General features: G+C 34.9%; 1 protein-coding gene across 10 annotated transcripts in view; it reads left to right on the plus strand.

The window, feature by feature from the left end:
• PUM2 (pumilio RNA binding family member 2) overlaps positions 1–19,514 on the plus strand; it is a 91,118-nt gene that overhangs the window by 41,403 nt on the left and 30,201 nt on the right. For all 10 annotated transcript variants that reach the window (XM_082427447.1, XM_082427448.1, XM_082427453.1 and 7 more), the window contains 5 exons: positions 1,353–1,478; positions 4,188–4,330; positions 5,806–5,935; positions 16,291–16,434; positions 16,551–16,841. In XM_082427447.1, coding sequence (XP_082283573.1) covers positions 1,353–1,478; positions 4,188–4,330; positions 5,806–5,935; positions 16,291–16,434; positions 16,551–16,841 — 834 coding nt within the window. The remainder of the gene's footprint in view (positions 1–1,352; positions 1,479–4,187; positions 4,331–5,805; positions 5,936–16,290; positions 16,435–16,550; positions 16,842–19,514) is intronic.

The following is a 19,514-nucleotide window of genomic DNA, read 5'->3' on the forward strand; positions in this document are numbered from 1 at the left end:
ATTTTTTAAATAGTGCAAGGATTTTGTTGAACCCTCTGTTTAATTCTTATTTCTTTTATTAAAAGCAGATTTTTCAAATGGCCATGCTATGTCTGGGCATGAAATCAGTATTGTAGCTTATGGCCAGTATTTCTTAAAATTAAGTAATTTAGAAATCAATGAAGAGAAAAATTAAATAGAAAACAGTGCATTGGAACTTCATAAGGATAAATATTTTTTTGAGATTTTTGTTTGTGGCGTGTGTGTGTATATGGACACTAGGGAAATATATTTTACATTGTGGGTCACAGTCAAAAAATGTGGAAGCCACTTTAATATAGTTAGAATTAGGTTTCTGAATCTTGATTTTAAGACCTAGATTTTAAGATAAATGTACCTTTTGAATACTTTTTAAAAAATCGTTTTATGTCCACCTGCTTTATGCCCATATCTCCCCACCATCATCTTTTAACTTGAACCTTTTTGAGCTCCTTTAACTTTAAACACATTCTCGTTAATTATTTCCCTACCTTGTACTTGTCACGGTTTCCAGAAGAGGAAACTCTCGCAGTATATTTTCAAAGTAATTTTTTAGTACCTTATGATAAAAGGTCTACATACTGATTCCTGCTCAATACCAGCAGTTTTCTTCTTTCTTTAATAAGTACTGCAGATGAATATTTTAAAATCTTTCTTAGCCTTAACCAAATCTATACTGGCATATATTAGACTCAGAAGTGGGTTTACGCTCCTGCTTAAAATTCTTCATTGTTTTACTTTCAGGATAAAGTCCAAACTACTTAGCATGACCCAGGAAACTCTTCATGAGTCTTCATTCAGATTATAGCTCCAGTTTTATCTTATGCACTACAACCCCACTCCATCCTACCAAAAGCTTCTTGGCTACCCCTACTTTCTGTGCTCATATAGCACTTACACTATATTCTAATTGCCAACGTACTTGTTTGTTTTTCTCACTAGATGGAGTGATTTGTGAGGGCAGATCCTATCTGTCTCAGTGTTGAATCCCTAGCTAACAGTATGGCTTAATAAAGATTGAATGAAAAACCACTATTGAACAATAGCAATTCTAGCTCTAAACATTTATTGTGTGTATATGCTAGTACTATACAGTCATATATATTTAATTCTAACAAAAATCACTGGTGATAAACCAGTTTCATAAACAAAGAACCCCAGGGTCAGGTTGTATTACATGCCCAAGGTCACTTAGTTAATAAGAATTAGAATCATTATACACCCTCTCCTCCCCCACCAACCCTAATTTCAGAAGAAATGTTTTTTTTTTTTAACCTGATGAAGAAAATCATACATATTTTTTTATTTATTATTTCTCCCCCTTTAAAATACAGCTGGTGTATTCTCAGCAGGCCTTGCTCCAGCTGCATTTGTGCCAAATCCATATATTATTAGTGCTGCTCCTCCAGGGACTGATCCGTATACTGCAGCAGGATTGGCTGCAGCAGCAACATTAGCAGGTAACTTACTGTTCATACTTGTTGCTTGTTATGGATTTAGTTTTAATTTTGGGATAAGCTTTATTTTTGTCTGTTTGGGCAAATTGAAGTTTCTAGGAAAAACCTGAAACATTCATCCAGAATGAACTGAAGTTTCCAGAGTTAGTTTATTTTTCGACTGTAATGCTACAGGAGAAAACCTAGGTCTGATAACTCGTTTCCTCCTGTACATAGTTGTTTTACATTTTAGTTTTATAGTCTCAGAAATCTTACATTAGCAGCCACAAATCTTTATTCTTGTGACTGATCCCATTACCCACAGAGACAGTGCAAATAAAGTTACTTCTCAGAAAATAAACTGGGGGTTGCTGCTATAAATACCCAGGTCAGGGATAGTACAAGGTAAAGAGGTTCAGTGATCTTAAGAGAATGAGTATCTAAAAAGTAAAGTTAAATTAGCAGTGTTAAAATGTGCAGGCAAGCTGAGGGACAAAAAGGTGGGATTGAGGTGGAAAGAACTTATTAACTGTCAAAGCCTGATAACCACCACTCAAAATCTGAAGTAAAAACCAAAAGTATACAATGTCACATGTCAGTTGTATGGCAATAAAGCTGGAAAAAAATTTTTTTTTAAACCAAACTGTATTTATGTCTTATTTAAGTAAGGGAGAGTTGTGTACCATTTAGGCACAGTCTTACTGAGCAGAGTGATTTGCTTATCTTCTATAGGTTTTGGGGGAAGGTTGTTTTATGTTGAGTTAGTTACAGAGACAGGAATGAATTTGTCTTAAGCATGATTTATGTTGGTTACCAAGGCAGGAAGAGGGAGATGTCAGCCATAGAAGTGTGTTCCTTGGGTTGAGTCTGCTGATTGGCTAACTTTTCATAACTTTAAGCTGTCACTGATAAGTTCACTGAATTATCACTGATCAATTAATTTTAAATCCGCTTCTGGTAGTTTTTTATTATTGTGACTGCAGAACAGTTAGTCTTTTCATAGGCGTTTTTTTTATACTCAAGACTTTAAGACGTGAAAAAAATGTTAATTTCAAATTCTTGTTTGATATCTTAGACTGAAACTAACCTGTCACATTCAGTAGTTTTTGGTATAGATCTGCATGTGATTCCATAAAGATGTGAGCTTTCCTGGTACTATTTAACGGATGTTAGTATGTAAAGTGCTAGTATATCATACATACATAGAATCATTAATCTATGGAACTGAAAGAAGCAACTTTAAGAGGTCATTAGTTTTGAGATAAGGATTCCTGGTGTTCTGAACTTACTTAGGCTTTCTAAGATCAGCAGTGTTCAGTAGAAATAGAACATGAGCCAGATAATATAACTTAGATTTTTCTAGTAACCACATTATAAAAGTAAACCACAGATGAAATTAATTTCAGTATGTTTGATTTAGCCCAGTATATCATGTAATCAATATTTTAAAAATTATTAATAGATACTTTATTTTATTTATTTATTTTTAATGCTAAGTCTTCAAAATCCTGTGTGTATTACATACTAACAGCACATCTTAACTCAGGCTCTCCAGCTTTTAATTGTTTAGCCACAGATGACTTCTAGCTACTTTTGGACAGAGAGGTTCTAGATGGATGTCTGATTCTTTTGTTTTGTTTTGACAGTGTATCCTTTCTTCATAAATCCTTTTCTATATTTTAAGAGTCTCCATTGTAGATTGTGTTTAAACTATCTTTAGAAATATATTTTACCTTTAAACTGTTTACAGCTTTTCATTTTAGTGATTCAGTCAGTTACACTGGGCTTTATTTTCTTCCAAAACAAAGTGAAACCAAGAGTTTGACTTTCTAAAGTATACACATTAGATATACTAAAATCATATCAGTGGAATTTAGGGACATGTATCAGTCAGGAAACATGACATCATAATCATTAGTTTAATGACAGGGCTTATTGTGTGATACTATTTACTGTCCAGAAATCAAATTTTATCTTGAATAAAGTAAAATAGAGCAAGAATTCATTCTATTTTTCCTGGTTTGCTTTTTTATGTCTATGCCCATGATTATATTTCATAGTTCTTTCTTGTCTTAACTTACTAGTTCCATCTTCCTAACCATAAAGACACTGATGTTTCATTTGTTTTTATGTGATTTTCAATTGTTTTGTGAGAATTGTAACTAATTCTGTTTCAGATATGAAGAATATTTTAAAATTCACAGTTTACAATTAAAATACAGTTGTAGCAAGCTTAGTACCAACGTGTTCCCTAGTTTTATGTTATAGATTACAAATTAAAAGCCAAAAATGTTTTCAATTTTAAAAATTCCTTTTTAAAGAAAATGCTGAATTGAGTATAGGAAATCTTACAGTTTTATGGTGTTTAATGTTCCTAATTGCCGATATCAAATGCATAAACTAGCATTCAATAGGTGTTGAATAGATGGTTCAGTGTCCTGTCAATTCATTGGTCTTCTTGAGTTTAGTTCACATCTTTTCATTAAGACGACTGCTGTCACCTCTGAATACTTTCTTTTTTAATAATCCATACCTCAGTGAGACTTTCTCTAGTAAAATTGGGAAAAAGAGAAAGGGGAAGACAGTTGTATGTGGGTAGAGGATTGTAAGGACATCTGCTCTGAGTCTTATGCACTGTCCCTTTTTTATGATCTAATGGTAACTGACCTTATTTATCTATAAAATGTAGTGACTTTTTTTATTTTTTTTGGGGGGGTGGGATGTGGGGTTTAGGTCCGGCAGTGGTTCCACCTCAGTATTATGGTGTTCCGTGGGGGGTGTATCCAGCCAATTTATTTCAGCAGCAGGCTGCAGCTGCGGCAAACAGCACAGCAAATCAGCAAGCAGCATCACAAGCTCAGCCTGGACAGCAACAGGTATAGGCCTGCCTTCATTAAATACTACCTGAAGAGTCTTGGAAATTTCATGAGCTCCCTGCATTCAAGATCTGTGTTTTTTTCTTTTTATCTTCCCCAATATGTAGCACAGTACTTATCATATAGTTGGTATACAAATATTGATTATGTGTTTTTGTTTCTCCAGTAGTCATATATATGAACTTAAAGATTTGGTTGTATTCCACTTTAACATTTCTATTATTGAAACTGTCTTGAAATCTCTAGCAATTTTTAATTTTCTTTTCATCACTTCTTAAAGTGTGCTCATAATGTTTCTATCAAAGTAATTGTCATTTCATTTTCTTCTGGGTATTTAAGTTACTATTTTAAATATTAATATATTTCTGACCAGAAAAAGGAGATTACTGGGTACTTTGTTTTTAAGCGAGGAAAGATGAAATATTTTCACTAAAGTTAGATTTAATTTCTTAAGACAGAAAATGTTTATTTTTAAGATTTTTTAATTTCAGCCACTTTTCTGGAACTATTTTTATAAATAAATGTAAAAGAAAAATTCTGATAAAAATTCCAGAATTCTGGTTGTCAAATTTATCATATTTATACCAAAGAAGCAACTTAATGACAAGTATAATGTTTGTTACTTGGCAGTTGAATTTTCTTTTAAACTATATTGATGTTCTGTTAAAGCTATCCTTTAGCTCAGTCCTTGTAGATTATACCACAGCACCATTTAATAAATTCTTTTTAACTCTGTGTCTTCTTTGGGCAGATAAAAATATCACATTGCCTAAACATTACATATACCTGTGCGTGATGCTTACTTACACGGATGGACTTAAGATGAATCCCCCTTGTCCTGAATTGTTTAAGTATTTATCTTTGTGAAATTAATGTGTATCATGCTTGTGTATAGTCACTGCAACAACTGTGTATTACGAAGCAGTAAAGTTTGACCAGCCTTAAGAGTTTTCACATTTTTGATGAAATCTTGTGTTCCTTTTTTAACCCTAAGGTTTTACAGTAAAAAGCAGCTTTTTACTCACTTTAATTAAAGCTTCTGAGTTCTGAAAACTTGGTTCAATTTGAAGTTTTCACTCTGTACCATAATCTCGTACCAGACTAATTGAATAATCATACTTAATTTATAGTTTTCAGTCTCAGAAAATAATAAAATTTAAACTTTTGTCTTCATCTAAGATTTTGCCATTCCCCTCTCACCGCCCAAATATCTCTCTCATTTTAATACTACTTTGGTAGGTTAAAGAGCACAAATACTAGAAATAATTGTTCCTGAAGACCCTCTACCATGTTGCTTAATAGATTATGTTTTTGGTGTTACGTTATTTGTATTTTTTTATGGTAAACTGACATTTCATTGAATGTAAATATGTTCAAAGAATATCCAAAGGCTATCTGTGATATATACAGAGTTGTCTGAGATAAATTTGTTATTTTATAATTTCGTTTTTAAGGAAATTGTTTGTCCTTCGTAGGTTCTTCGTGCTGGAGCAGGTCAGCGCCCTCTTACTCCCAATCAGGGCCAGCAAGGGCAGCAAGCTGAATCACTAGCAGCAGCAAATCCAACTTTGGCTTTTGGTCAGGGTCTTGCTACCGGCATGCCAGGTATATAGTTGGTTAATTGTGGAAATTTGAATAGATTTAAAATATTAAATGTAGATTCTCACACTGAGGAGTGAGAAAAATCAAGAAATGTCTTTAAATCTTGCCTACCCTGCAATGCATTATTTACAACTCAGGTGCCAATAGTTGAAATCAGTATTGTTTGTGAGACTTAATGACAGGGATGGCAAATATGTGTTAGAATTCTCAAAAACCTTTTTTTCTTAAGTCTGTTTATGGCGTAAATCATAGCATCTTTCCAGTGGAGTGTAGCCCAGAATTCTTAATGCAGTGCTTTAAGAAATAAAACCATTAGGTGGCATGTCAGACAAAACCTGTTTCCCATTTCTGCCTTACAAGGATGGTCATTTAATTAGTTAATGTTGAAAAGTGTACAGCTAACATTTTCCACTTAGAACATTGTTCAGTCTTGTGTAGCACATTTATAGTATTTTAATCTGTTGGTTTTTATAACCTAATGGCATCAGTATTCACTAAAGTTTTCTCCCCGTTGCCACAGTACAACTTTTAGAAAAGGCCAACAAAATACATTTTTTGTGAAGTAAATTTGTGAAACTAAATACAAAATTAGTACTTTAATAATAGTGGAAGAGGGCTTCCCTGGTGGCGCAGTGGTTGAGAATCTGCCTGCCAATGCAGGGGACACGGGTTCGAGCCCTGGTCTGGGAAGATCCCACATGCCACGGAGCGACTAGGCCCGTGAGCCACAGTTGCTGAGCCTGCGTGTCTGGAGCTTGTGCTCCGCAACAAGAGAGACCGCGATAGTGAGAGGCCCACGCACCGCGATGAAGAGTAGCCCCCACTTGCCGCAACTAGAGAAAGCCCTCGCACAGAAACGAAGACCCAACACAGCCATAAATAAAATAAATAAATAAATAAATTTAAAAAAATAATAATAATAGTGGAAGATGGAAGGAAGGTATTTTTCTTAAGCTAATGAAGCAGCACTTGTTATGTTTGGTTCTTTTGAATTTTATTTTATTTTATTTTTATACAGCAGGTTCTTATTAGTTATCCATTAGCACTTGTTATGTTTTTAAAGGCTACATTTGAATGTCCGTAGATAATGCATCACTTCCCATTCTATTCCTTCTTTTCTCTTCATTCCTAAAGACTCACTTTCAAGCATGCCATTTTTTCACTTTTAGTATATGAGTAGTTACCCCTTCAGCTGTAGATTACAGCTAACCCTTGAACAACCATGGGTTTGAACTGCGTGGGTCCACTTATATGTGGATATTTTTCAATAAATATGTACTATAGTACTACGCAATCTGTGGTTGGTTCAATCCTGCGGGTGCAAAATAGTGGATATGGAGGGTTAACTGTAAAGTTATTTACATATTTTCAGTTGCACAGAGGGTTGGTGCCCCAACCCCTGCAGTGTTTAAGAGTCAACTATACTGATTAATGAAATACGTGTTCCAGTTTTCATTAATTGTACTGTAGATAAATTTTCTATTCAGATCATTTAGGAGATGTGTTTAATGCATTGGAAATGATCCTGACTACATGATTGAGGGTTTTTTTTTTACATGCTGCTAAATATTTCTGTATATTATTTTGAGGATTTCTGTATCAATTACATTCATTCTGTTCTCTCTGAAATTCTAAGGTCTGAGTTTATCATCTTGTTTAGCCTACTGAATGAAAAAAAGGATGTTAATATTGCTGTCCCTGAAGTACAAATGATAATAGAATGGGGGCATTCTCATTATTTTCCTTTTTTACCCCAGCTGTATACCTGCTTCATGGAAGCTGCTGTCCCAGAGCTGCTGTAGATTAGAGACCCTGGCAAAAGCAGCCCTTAGTGAAATGGACTGTGAAGCAGAAGTTGTAGGCACATGGAGAGACATGGAACAGGGCTAAAAAGAACTGAGCTGGGGGTTTAGGAAAGCCACTGCTAAGACCATTCTGGGTTCCTCTTGGGTTTTAGCTATAAATAGAAAAGGGAGAAGAGTCATGGAGTACAACAGTCCTGTCTTACTAGATTCTAAGTAGGATTTTGATTTAAGAGAATGCTTCTGACCTGTGTTTATTTGCTTCTCCCTTTAACTTATTGCTTATTGTTTTAGACTTTTGGTGCTGGTCCTATTATCCATTTCTTATAAATGCCTTTGCTCCTCTTCCTCATATTCAGCTCATGTTCTTATTTACTAAAAACATCAAGGTATTTTGCTATTAATTTTATCAACTTTGGTCTTCTCAAAATTTATTTTTATGTTCACTTCTTTCCATTCTATAAGAAAGCTCTTCATTGCTTTTTTTGTTTTGTTTTGTTCTGTTCATCAGTGAACTCTGTCTTGGTACTCCTAAAAGAAAACCACTTTTTACACGATATTTGTCTAAAAACAATTGACTATCTTCGGAGTGATGAGAAAATTAAAAGCAGGTAAAACTTTTAGGAAAAAAACCCAGATTATTTTACCTAACCTTCTAAGCCACAACATTTAGTCCCTTTACAACTGTAAATGTAAAAATCATTTTCACAAAAAGGGCTTTACTAGAAATAATATTTGTGTGCCTAAGTGACTTGTTGACTGTTCATATGATTCCCTCACTGTAAAACTTTTCTCTAATACCTTCTGTACTTTATTCTGCCCAGGACTATGATGAAATAATTCTCCCTTATTCAAATAGTTACATAGATATAAAGTTTTATGTGTTGTATCTTTATGTGTTTTAAAGATATAAAGCTAATACAAAAGCTTGCTTAGAAAATTGTTGTTTATTTCTTCAAATCTCATGCAGTCCTTAGCTTTTCCACCTTCTACCCTTCACCTCTCATCCATCAAATCCCTGTTCCTTGTACTGTATTGATTATAGACTTTCAATCCTTCTGTTTGATTATATATGCCATCATTGTTTTTTAGTCTTGTATTTTCCGTCTTTCTCCCTCTGTCACCTCCTTTTCCATAACCACGATGCTAGTCTGCCTCTTCATCCTAAAAAGCTTTATCTCTCTTGTGCTCCCCTCTTATACTACCTTTCAGAATTTACATTCTACCCAACACTTCTTTTAAGCCCCGCCTCCACGATTCCTTTTCAGTAGCTCTAATGTAACTCAGTGCCAAAGTATGACTTCCTGTCCTCCATCCTTACTTTTCTCAATTCTTTGTTGTATTACACAACTTTGTTGTATGTCCAACTTTCTGCAACTCCTCTCCACTACATTTGTGTGATATTTTACTCTCCTGGCTCTCCCATCTTTCTCATTGCTTTTTGTCAGTCTCCCTTTCCTCTGTATATCACTTAAGTGTAAAAGATATTCTGGCTTAGTGACTAGATGCTTTGGAGTCAGATCTGCCATATTGCTCTGCCACTTAATTGTGTGACCTTGGCCATGTTACTTTCCTCTTTGAACCTTAGTTTCAATATTGGAAAAATAGGGATACTTTATATTTTTTTGGTGGAAGAGTCTTAACTACTTTCATCTTTTCACCTGTCATTCCTATACCAGTAAACCAGTGAGTTTACGTCTGCATCTTGGATTCTTTTCTGAACACTTAACACATTTCTACATTTGTACAAGATATTAGCCTGTATATGTTCCTGCCACTCCTTAAACTGAAAATGTCCAAAAATGAACTCACCTCTCCCAAATTTGCTTATCTTTTTGTTTACCCTATTTCAGTATTAACCCCGCTATCCCCTTGAGCTAGAAATTTTTGGCTTCATTCTCAGAGTCGTCTTTAACTCTTGGTTTTCTTCTGTGCTCCACATTCAGTGACTTGCCAATTGTTGTTTATTCTCTCATGTTCACTTCTTTTCATCTCTGCTATTCTTGTTCAGCTTCTCCTATATCCTCCCACTAAGTCTGTCTGCCTCCAATCTCTTCTGTTTATTTCATCTTTTTATTCTCCTCTCAGTTACCTTTCAAAAATACAGGTTAGTTTATACCATTCTGGTTCTTAACATTTTCATTAATATAGCTCCAAAATATTGATACCTTTTAACCGAATCAGTAGTGTCCTGGTCCTATGCTTTAACACACTAGACCACATACTGTTCCACAAACATCCTTTTATGCCTTTAGCCCTAGCTAATACTTTTAGTTTAGAATACACTTTTATAAATTTTAAGCAAAATTGGGGTATATACTTTTACATTTTCCTTTTTAAAGCCTTGCTTTATACTTTGTGATTAACTTTCCTTCTCATCGTTTAATATGATCCTTTCCATGAAGCCTTCCCAAATCTTTCCCAGTGCTTGTTCATTAATACTGTTCCTCCTGGGACTTCCCTGGCAGTCCAGTGGTTAAGACACAGCGCTCCCAGCGCAGGGGGTGTGGGTTCGATCCCTGGTCAGGGAACTAAGATCCTATAGGCTGTGTGGCGCAGCCAAAAAAAAGAAAAATAATAATAATCATTCTTTTTGCCATTCTTGTGGCACATAACTTGCTCCTTTCTTTACTACTTCTGTCTGCCTTGCATTTCATTTAGCTATTTGTGGTTTGTTTTCTTAATTTAATTATTTTACCAGGTTTGGAGGTGTAAAGTGTCTTAAAATTAAAGTGGAAGAGTTATGTATTTCTCCCTAAGGAAAGTTATTTGATCAATGTCATGTCTGAAAATAAGTGGCATCTTAGAATTAAGAATATAGTACATTATCTTTGCTACAAATTGTATAATTCTTGAGTGTGGGGACCATGTCTTTTAATCTCTTGTGTCTTTTAGATAAGTAACAAAAAGATAATACAATAGAAATTAGAAACTTTTGAACTGAATGATTATGAAAATGCTACATACTTAGACTTGTGGACTACACTTAAAAACAAAACATAGAAGAGGAGTATATAGGCTTTTTTTTTTTAATTGAAGTATAGTTGATTTACAATGTTGTTAGTTTCAGGTGTACAACAGAGTGATTCAGTTATATTTATATATATATATATATATTATTTTTCAGGTTCTTTTTCCTTATAGGTTATTATAAAATATTGAGTATAGTTCCCTGTGCTATACAGTAGGTCCTTGTTGGTTATCTATTTTATATATAGTAGTGTGTATATGTTAATCCGAAACTTCTCTGATTTCCACCCCCCCTTCCCTTTTGGTAACCATAAGTTTGTTTTCTCTGTCCGTGGGTCTATTTCTGTTTTGTGCGTAAGTTCATTTGTATCATTTTTTTTTTTTAGATTCCACATATAAGCAATATCATATGATAGTTGTCTTTCTCTGTGTGGATTACTTCACTTAGTATGATAATCTCTAGGTCCATCCATGTTGCTGCAAATGGCAGGAGTATATAGGCTTCAATGCATACATTAGAAAATAAGTTTCTATCTGGGAACCATGAAATGAAGAGAATAAACCCAAAGAATTGTAGAAGGAAGCCAAATAATAAAGATAGAAACTGATGTGGATGAAATAGACGACAAACATATAGTTAAAAGAGTCAGGTTATCCCAAAATTTACGTCTTTGAAAGGACTAATAAAATTGATAAACGTCTGAGAGGTTCATCAAAAAAAAAAAGTAAAGAGAGAAGACATAATAACCAATATCAGAAAAATAAAATAATCATAAGAGGGTATTAGGAACCAATCTCATGTTAAGAAATTGGAAATTATAGACAAAATGGACAAATAACTAGAAAAATGTAACCAAACACACTCAAGGATATATAGAAAATCTAAAGTTCATTACCATTAAATCAATTGAGTAGTCAAAAATGTTCCAAGAAAATTCCAGGCCAACACAACTTCAGTGGTGAATGATATCAGGCATTCAAGGAAGAAATAATTCCAACAATTCCAATTTTTAAAATTCCAGAGAACAGAAAAAGAGGGTGTTCTTCCCATGCCATTTTATGGTACTAGCATAATCTTGATATTAAAACCCGTCAAACTGCAGAAAAGGAAAATTGTAGGCTCATCAGACTTATGAACATGGATTTAGAAATCCTCAAATATTAGCAAACCAGATGTAGCAATATAAAGCAGGATAATATATCACGAACAAGTTGGTTTTATCCGAAGAATGCAAGATGAGCATTAGTAAATCACAGTGTAATTCGCCACATTAAAAGATAATAATCGGGCTTCCCTGGTGGCGCAGTGGTTGAGAGTCTGCCTGCCAATGCAGGGGACACGGGTTCAACCCCTGGTCTGGGAAGATCCCACATGCCGCGGAGCAACTGGGCCCGTGAGCCACAATTACTGAGCCTGCGCGTCTGGAGCCTGTGCTTTGCAACAAGAGAGGCCGCGATAGTGAGAAGCCCGCGCACCACGATGAAGAGTGGCCCCCGCTCACCGCAACTAGAGAAAGCCCTCGCACAGAAACGAAGATCCAACACAGCCATAAGTAAATTAAAAAAAAAAAAAAAAAAAGATAATAATCATAAGAACTTCTCAAAAGATGCAGGAAAAGCATAATAAATTTATATATTGACTTTTTAAAAAAAAAACCTCTTTAACAAATATGAACCAGAAGATAACATCTTTAATATGCTGGGGAGTCGGGAGGGAATTAAACACCCCACCCCACTTCCCAAGGATGATAGACTTTCCTATTTATAGGAAATACTTGAAAGTGTTCCATCTAAGACTGGGATTAAGACAAGGATTTCTGCTAACAATACTTCTCTTCAACATTATATTAAAGAGCCTACCCAGTATATAACATGAGAGAAATTCTAGTAAAATGAAAAAGTTCTGTAAATAGAAAAACACAACTGTCATTTGCAGAAAATATGATTGTATTAACTGAATCTGCAGATAAAGTGTTAGAATTAATGTGTTTTTGTTAAGGTTTTTGGATATAAAAATCAGGTTAAAAATCTTTTTCTGTTAACCAACAGCCTTTTCTTTTTCTTTTTTTTTTTCTTTCTGACATGCTGCGCTGCTTGCGGGGTCTTAGCTCCCCAACCAGGGATTGAACCCAGGCCCACAGCAATAAAAGCGCTGAGTCCTAACCGCTGGACTGCAAGGGAACTCCCAACACCATAATGTTTTGAAATGAAAAATTTGAAGGTTATTATTTACAGTAGTCAGAAGTACCTAGGAATAAGTCTGATAGAAAATGTGCCCAGTTTCTATGGGAAGCAGCTTTGTTTAGACATTAAAGGAGACCTAAATAAACAAACCATTGGGCAACGCAATATTTTAAACTTGCCAGTTCTCCCCATATTAACCTGTAGTTTCAGTGCATTTCCAATCAAAAACCCGATGGGTTCTTTCTGTGGTTCTTTTTGACAGCTGATACTAAAATTTATTGAAAATGCAAAGAGTCAAGATTAGCCAAAACATTAAGATCTTAAAGAACAAAAATAAGTAGAAGGATTTGCTGTGTTCTAACTTACAGAGTAAGATTTACTCTAAAGCTGCAGTTGAATTACTGCATGGACAAACAGACCAGTGGAACAAAGTAGAGACCCCAAAAGTGAGATCCCAAAAGAAATGGCCACCTAATTAATAGCAAAGAAAGCAGCAAAAAGCAGTAGGGAGGAATGAATGACTTGTTTTATAAATAAGATGAAATAAAATTGATGATTTGGGCAACAAATTGAACCGCTGCCTTATCCTGTGTTCAGTACTCAGCTCCATTTGGATTTTAGACCTAAGTGTGGAAAAGTGGAATTTTAAAGCTATTAGAAGATAATATAGGGAAATTTTTTTATGAAAATAAAGGAAATAATAAATTTGAACCCATTACTTCAAAAGTCACCATAAAGAGAATCACAGGTCAGGCTAAGAATGGAAGAAGATATTTGCAATACATTAAAACGGTGAAACACCTGAATCCAGCATACATAAAGAATTATAAATCAATAAGAAAAGGCAGACCAATAGGAAAATGGGTGAAAGAGACTTGAACAGCTGTTTCCCCAGAGGAAATCCCAATGCCTAATTAGCATATGAAAAGATGCTCAGCCTCCTTATGGGGAAAGAAAATCAAAACCACAACAGAATGCTTCTGCCTATCTTTCAGATTGGCCAGTTTTTAAAAGTCTGACATTATCAAGTATTACTGAAGTCATGGAGCAGTGGGAACTCTAATACCAAGGTGGTAAGCGTGTAAATTTGCACAACCACTTTGAAGGCAGCTCGGCATTATTTGCCAAAGTTTGAAAATACACATGCCCTTTGGCCCAGGGTGTCAACTACTAGATATATACCTTAGATTAGAGAAATATGTACACATAACACACCAGCATACATATACAAAAATGTTTATGGCAGTACTGTCGGCAGTGGCCCCAAACTGGGAACCGTGTAAGCGTAGAATGGATAAATCCATTGTGGTGTTTGTCCAATGAGGTGCTATACAATAATGAAAATGGAAACTAGAAGGTCTATGTATAACCACATGGATGAATCGTACCTAAAATTTTTTAAATAATTCAAACCAAATGATTGTTTAGAGAGAAGCATTTATGGGAAGTAGAATGTGTAACTCTAAGGGAAAGAGAAGACTGGTAGAGCAGGGACTTTGGAGAGGTGGGATGCTGGGCAGTTTTCTATTTCTTGGCTTGGATAATAGTTATACTTTTTTGTGTTGTAGTCATTATAATGTACTGTTTTTTTGTACTTTTTATGTGTTTTATTTCACAATAACAATAAAATTTTTAAACACCTAAGTATCATGCTCTGCTAATCAAGTACATTTTCTGGTTAAGAAAAAAATTACTCTCAGCCCCTTTTCTGTAGCTCCCCTCTGGTCCTTTTTTTTTTTTTTTTTTTTTTACAGCAAAACTCCTCAAAAGCATTTCTGTACTTGTTTATGGTTCTTCCATTCTTTACTGAATTCACTACAGTTTGGCTTTTATCCTTACCAGAATGACTTCCATGTTGCTAAATTCATTGGTCAGGTTCTCAACTCTTAATGGCTTTTAGCAGCATTTGACATTGTTGATCACTCAGTCTTCGTTCAAATTCTTTTTTCTTTGGCTTCCAAGAGACCAAATTGTTTGAATTTTCTTTCTTCTTTACTGGCTATTTCCTCTCAGTCTCTTCCCTTGTTCCTGCTCTCTCCAGCCTCTTAATGTAAAGTACCCTCAGGCTGTAAGCCCTGCCCTTTTATTTTCTTGGTGATTTCGTCCTTTTTAGCTTATACCATCCTTATGTTGACCACTCCCATATTTATAATTCCAGCCTGAACCGCTCTCCTGAACTCTAGACTTGCATATCCTATGCGACAGTTACAGTTGGATATCTAATAATCTTCTCAAACTCATCATGTTCACTCCATGAGGAGAGGGCTTGAAAGCTCTACATTCCCTCCTAGGTTTTGCCCGATGCTTCTCTTCATTTGGCTGGTTCTCCTAAATCATATCCATTGTATTAGTAAAATGGTAATTGTGAAGCAGAATTACTGTATTTAATTAAAACAGCCTTTGCATGTGAAAGTTTTGGTCTTAGTGGGGAAAGTAGTGTTTAAATTTAAAAGTATCCAAGGTTACCAGTGCATTTTTGCAAGTGGTCCTCAGACTTTTGAGCCTGAGTCTCTGTTACTGTATAAGACAGCCTTTCTCAACCTGCATTCTGGGAGAGAATAAGCCCTATTGCCTTAAAGTATCCACTGTATATATATAGTTAACTTCTCTCCCATGCATCTTGAGTGGTACTTACTATGCACCATCCTTGAGAGAATTGGCAAAATAGTCACTTTTCTGTTTGAAATAGTCATTTTCTGTTCTGTGGTTCAGATGAGGAGTCCCTACTGAGAAGGTCAGTGAAGAGATAAACTTCACTCACCTGTCGTTCTGAATAATGCAAATTGTCACCTGCCTTGTGGTAAAGGCTGTAATAAAACTAATGGCTATGTGATTTTTATTCGGACTCCAGCTTGAGAACCTTTACAAGTTGACTGTTAAACCTTATGATTTTGAGTTATCTGTTTATATCATGATTTAATTTTTAAAGGGCTGCTTACAAATGAAAATCTAAGGGAATGCTGGTAATGAGGCACTTGGTTTAGAAATTTACTAAAATTGCATAATAAATCGTACAGTGTTCTCCCTCACTTCCCTTAGTCTTTCTATCCATTCTCCTCTCGGGACAACTGACTAAATGGTAATAACTTTCAAGCATCAGCCCTTGATTACCTATGGTTTCAATATCAAGGAATGTATCTCATCATTTTGTTGTCCATAAGCGAGAGGCATCCCTGTTAAAATTTAGGAAAAAAATTTATTTGTGCTTTACTATATTTTCATATATTTAGTAATATCTTCTCAGCTGTGTTTTCTTTTTATATGGTGACTAACGGTTTTTATATTAACAGCATAAATAGCTGTGTTTTCTGGTTGATAAAAACACAAATGCGGGGGAAAATAAATACATGTTTTCTATAATAAATGTTTTCATTGGTAAACATTTATTTTAATATTATCTAGGCTATCAAGTACTAACTCCAACTGCCTATTATGATCAGACTGGTGCCTTAGTGGTTGGCCCTGGAGCAAGAACTGGCCTTGGAGCTCCAGTTCGATTAATGGCTCCAACACCTGTTTTAATTAGTTCAGCAGCAGCACAAGCTGGTAAGTGTAACTGACATTTTCAGGGATAATATTTTTCTGGTGTTGTTTGAGATGTTTTAAAAATAGAAAATGGTTTTCTGGGTAGTTTTAAGAAGTGTCTGAAATTTAATTTACAGCAGCGGCAGCAGCAGCTGGAGGAACTGCAAATAGTCTCACAGGCAGCACAAATGGTCTCTTCCGGCCACTTGGCACTCAGCCACCACCGCAGCAGCAGCAGCCGCAGCAGCCGAGCACTAATCTGCAGTCTAATTCATTTTATGGGAGCACTTCTTTGACTAATAGCTCCCAGAGCAGTTCTTTATTTTCTCACGGACCTGGCCAACCTGGAAGTACATCTCTTGGCTTTGGAAGCAGTAGCTCTTTGGGTGCTGCTATAGGCTCAGCCCTCAGTGGATTTGGTTCATCAGGTAAGTTTCTTTTTAACATGAGTGTACTCTGCTAAGTGGACATGAGGTATATGTATTTGTTTTTAATATTAATATAAACAGTAATAGCTTGTGGTGTAGAAAGGACAGGAATAAGATACTGGTTTATTGGTTTAGTTTTGTAGCTGAAAAACCACCTCCTGCAACATCTAGGAATGCTTAACTCATTTCAAGCAGCCCATGCTTTAACTCAGATATAATACATTTTCCCCTGGCTTTAAGAATTATATTACTGTAATTTTTGTTTTAGTAAGGTTTGTTTGGGATAATATATATTATGCTAATTACTAGCTCTTCCCTTTGCTCTATAATATTAATGTTCGAGGAAGTAACTATTTTTGCCATCTTAAGTTTCTGGTGTTTTAAGATAATAATCTTTGTGTTCTCATCAGATGATTTATTCTTATTAAATGCTAATGGTTGTTAATGATCTTTATTTGGTATAATATATAAAAATAAAATATGATGTAATGTTCTAAACAGAAGCCCCTAAGATAAATATGCCTATCTTTATATTAAACAACTTAGCCTTTATCACTAAAAGTTCATTTAAAAGGACTTTTTTTCCCATATCCTAGTTCTATATATAATCCTTAAGAAATCCAATTTTTAAATAGCTTCACAAAATAAATAATTTACCCACACAAACTGATTTTGTAACTGAGGAAGAGCTGAAATCAGAAGAGGCCCACACTGACACCCTGTTGACACACATTGCATTATCAGTCTCTGGTGTTTCCAGAGTATTCAGGAAACAGGGAAAAAACAGCTTACTCTCATTCTCTTGGTACAATTGACAGCCTTTTCTTTATGAGGGGCAGGGCCATGTATTCACACCTCAAGAGGTTTTTTATTCCTCTCGTGTCCTTGAGTCTTAAAATCTGGTTCTCATCTGTTTTCCCACCACATTAAATTATATTCTTTTCTGGTGTGAAAAATGGCAAAACTAACACATGCCAGTCATTACTAACTGTGCTTGCCAATTTTCTAAGACAGTATCTTCTGAACTTCTTGAACATTCATATTTATAAATATGATGGTCTAGAACAACTATAAACTTTTAGGTGCAGAATGCTTTTTTGTTACAATGAAATACAAAAGGGAAATATATTTGCCTAATACAAAATTACCTAAAGAAATGGGCATGGGATCTTCCGAGGAAGAGTCTAGTGAACATAGAGACTGTTTAGTCTTAATTTTCCTGTTTGATTTTTTTCATTCCTTTTGGAGGTTAGTCTTTTTATCTCTAGCCCAGGTGCTCCCATAGACTCATTTTTTTGTTTCTAACACAATTGACAAGCATTTTCCCCAAATAATCCTAGATTGCTGGAGAAAATCAAAAGAACATATAACTTTATAAAAAAAATTTTTTTTTGTGGAAATAACTAGTTTCTATAGATTGTAGACCCTAAATAATCCAGGAAAAATAGAGAAAAGACTTGATAAATCTCATGTTCCCTTTTCTAATAAAATGTCACTGATGTTCTGGTATAGATTTGTAGGAACCCCAAATTCCCATTTGTCTCTTAGTTGTTAAGAGCCTTCCCCCTGCATTCTGGAACTGGTGAGCCATCAACATTTTGTTCTCTACAGATGTCCCCTGCAGATGCCTCTTTCCCAAAAACTGATCATCTTCATTCCTCCCTTATTTATGAGCATTGCTTACTCCATTCTGATTTCCAGTTTGGGGTACCTCTGTTTTACCTTGCTTCAGAGGACATTAACAATTGCCACCCCTAAATACCAGTAAATAACCTGTCATCTCCCTCCTCTTGGACATTTCATGAGCGTTCATTCAAGTGCTGCACTTAGGTACTCTTCGAAGTCTACCCATTGCCTTTTTACATTATGGCAATTCCATACCTATATGAAATCTAAAATATAATGTGTTCATGTGCTCATGTTCACACACAGTAACATATACACAGTCATTCTTTTACCCATATGATGAAATTATTAATGCTTAGTAGTGTTAAATACCCTAGTTTATAACTCAGCTCACCAGGAAGCTTAGCCATTGTAATAAAGTAATTAAATCACCATTTCTATGACCCATTAGAATGTTCTTTTACAATTGAAAGTTTGTAATTTAACATTTTATCCACAGTTGATAAATGATTAGTGACTCCACTGTCTAGCCGCTTAGATATTTTAGGTATACTTTGTTTTATATTTTGTAGTCATACTGTTGCAGATAATTTAGGCATATAGTAAAATTTAAGGAGCCAGCTTGTTAGGTTTAAAGTAAAGCTATTTCTGAATTACTTTTAAGTGTTCGGCTTGGCTTTTCCTTTTTAGAGGAAAATAATATCGCATGTGTCAAAACTATGGTTTCTTTGATTATCTGCCAGGGGAATGATAGTGCTGCTGCTCTCATTACAGAGCTGTTGTCTTTTTCCTTGTCATTTAAATTGTTTTCTGAAATAAATAGGAATTTTAAATGTAGCCATGTTTTAGAAAAATCACTTTGACAGTGTCCTTTTAAATTAGCATAGTTAATATAGCATACATTGACAGTTTTGCCAAAACCACTCTTACAATAGTGTTCATTTTTCGCTATTAAAAATGCATATAGTTACTAGTATTTCCCTGTAATATATATTAAAAAGTGAGAATTTCAATAAAACATGATCAGTCTTCCAGAAACTGCACTCA

The sequence above is a fragment of the Balaenoptera physalus genome (genome assembly GCF_965194825.1).
Source record: "Balaenoptera physalus genome assembly, chromosome: 15".
Classification (NCBI taxonomy): domain Eukaryota; kingdom Metazoa; phylum Chordata; class Mammalia; order Artiodactyla; family Balaenopteridae; genus Balaenoptera; species Balaenoptera physalus.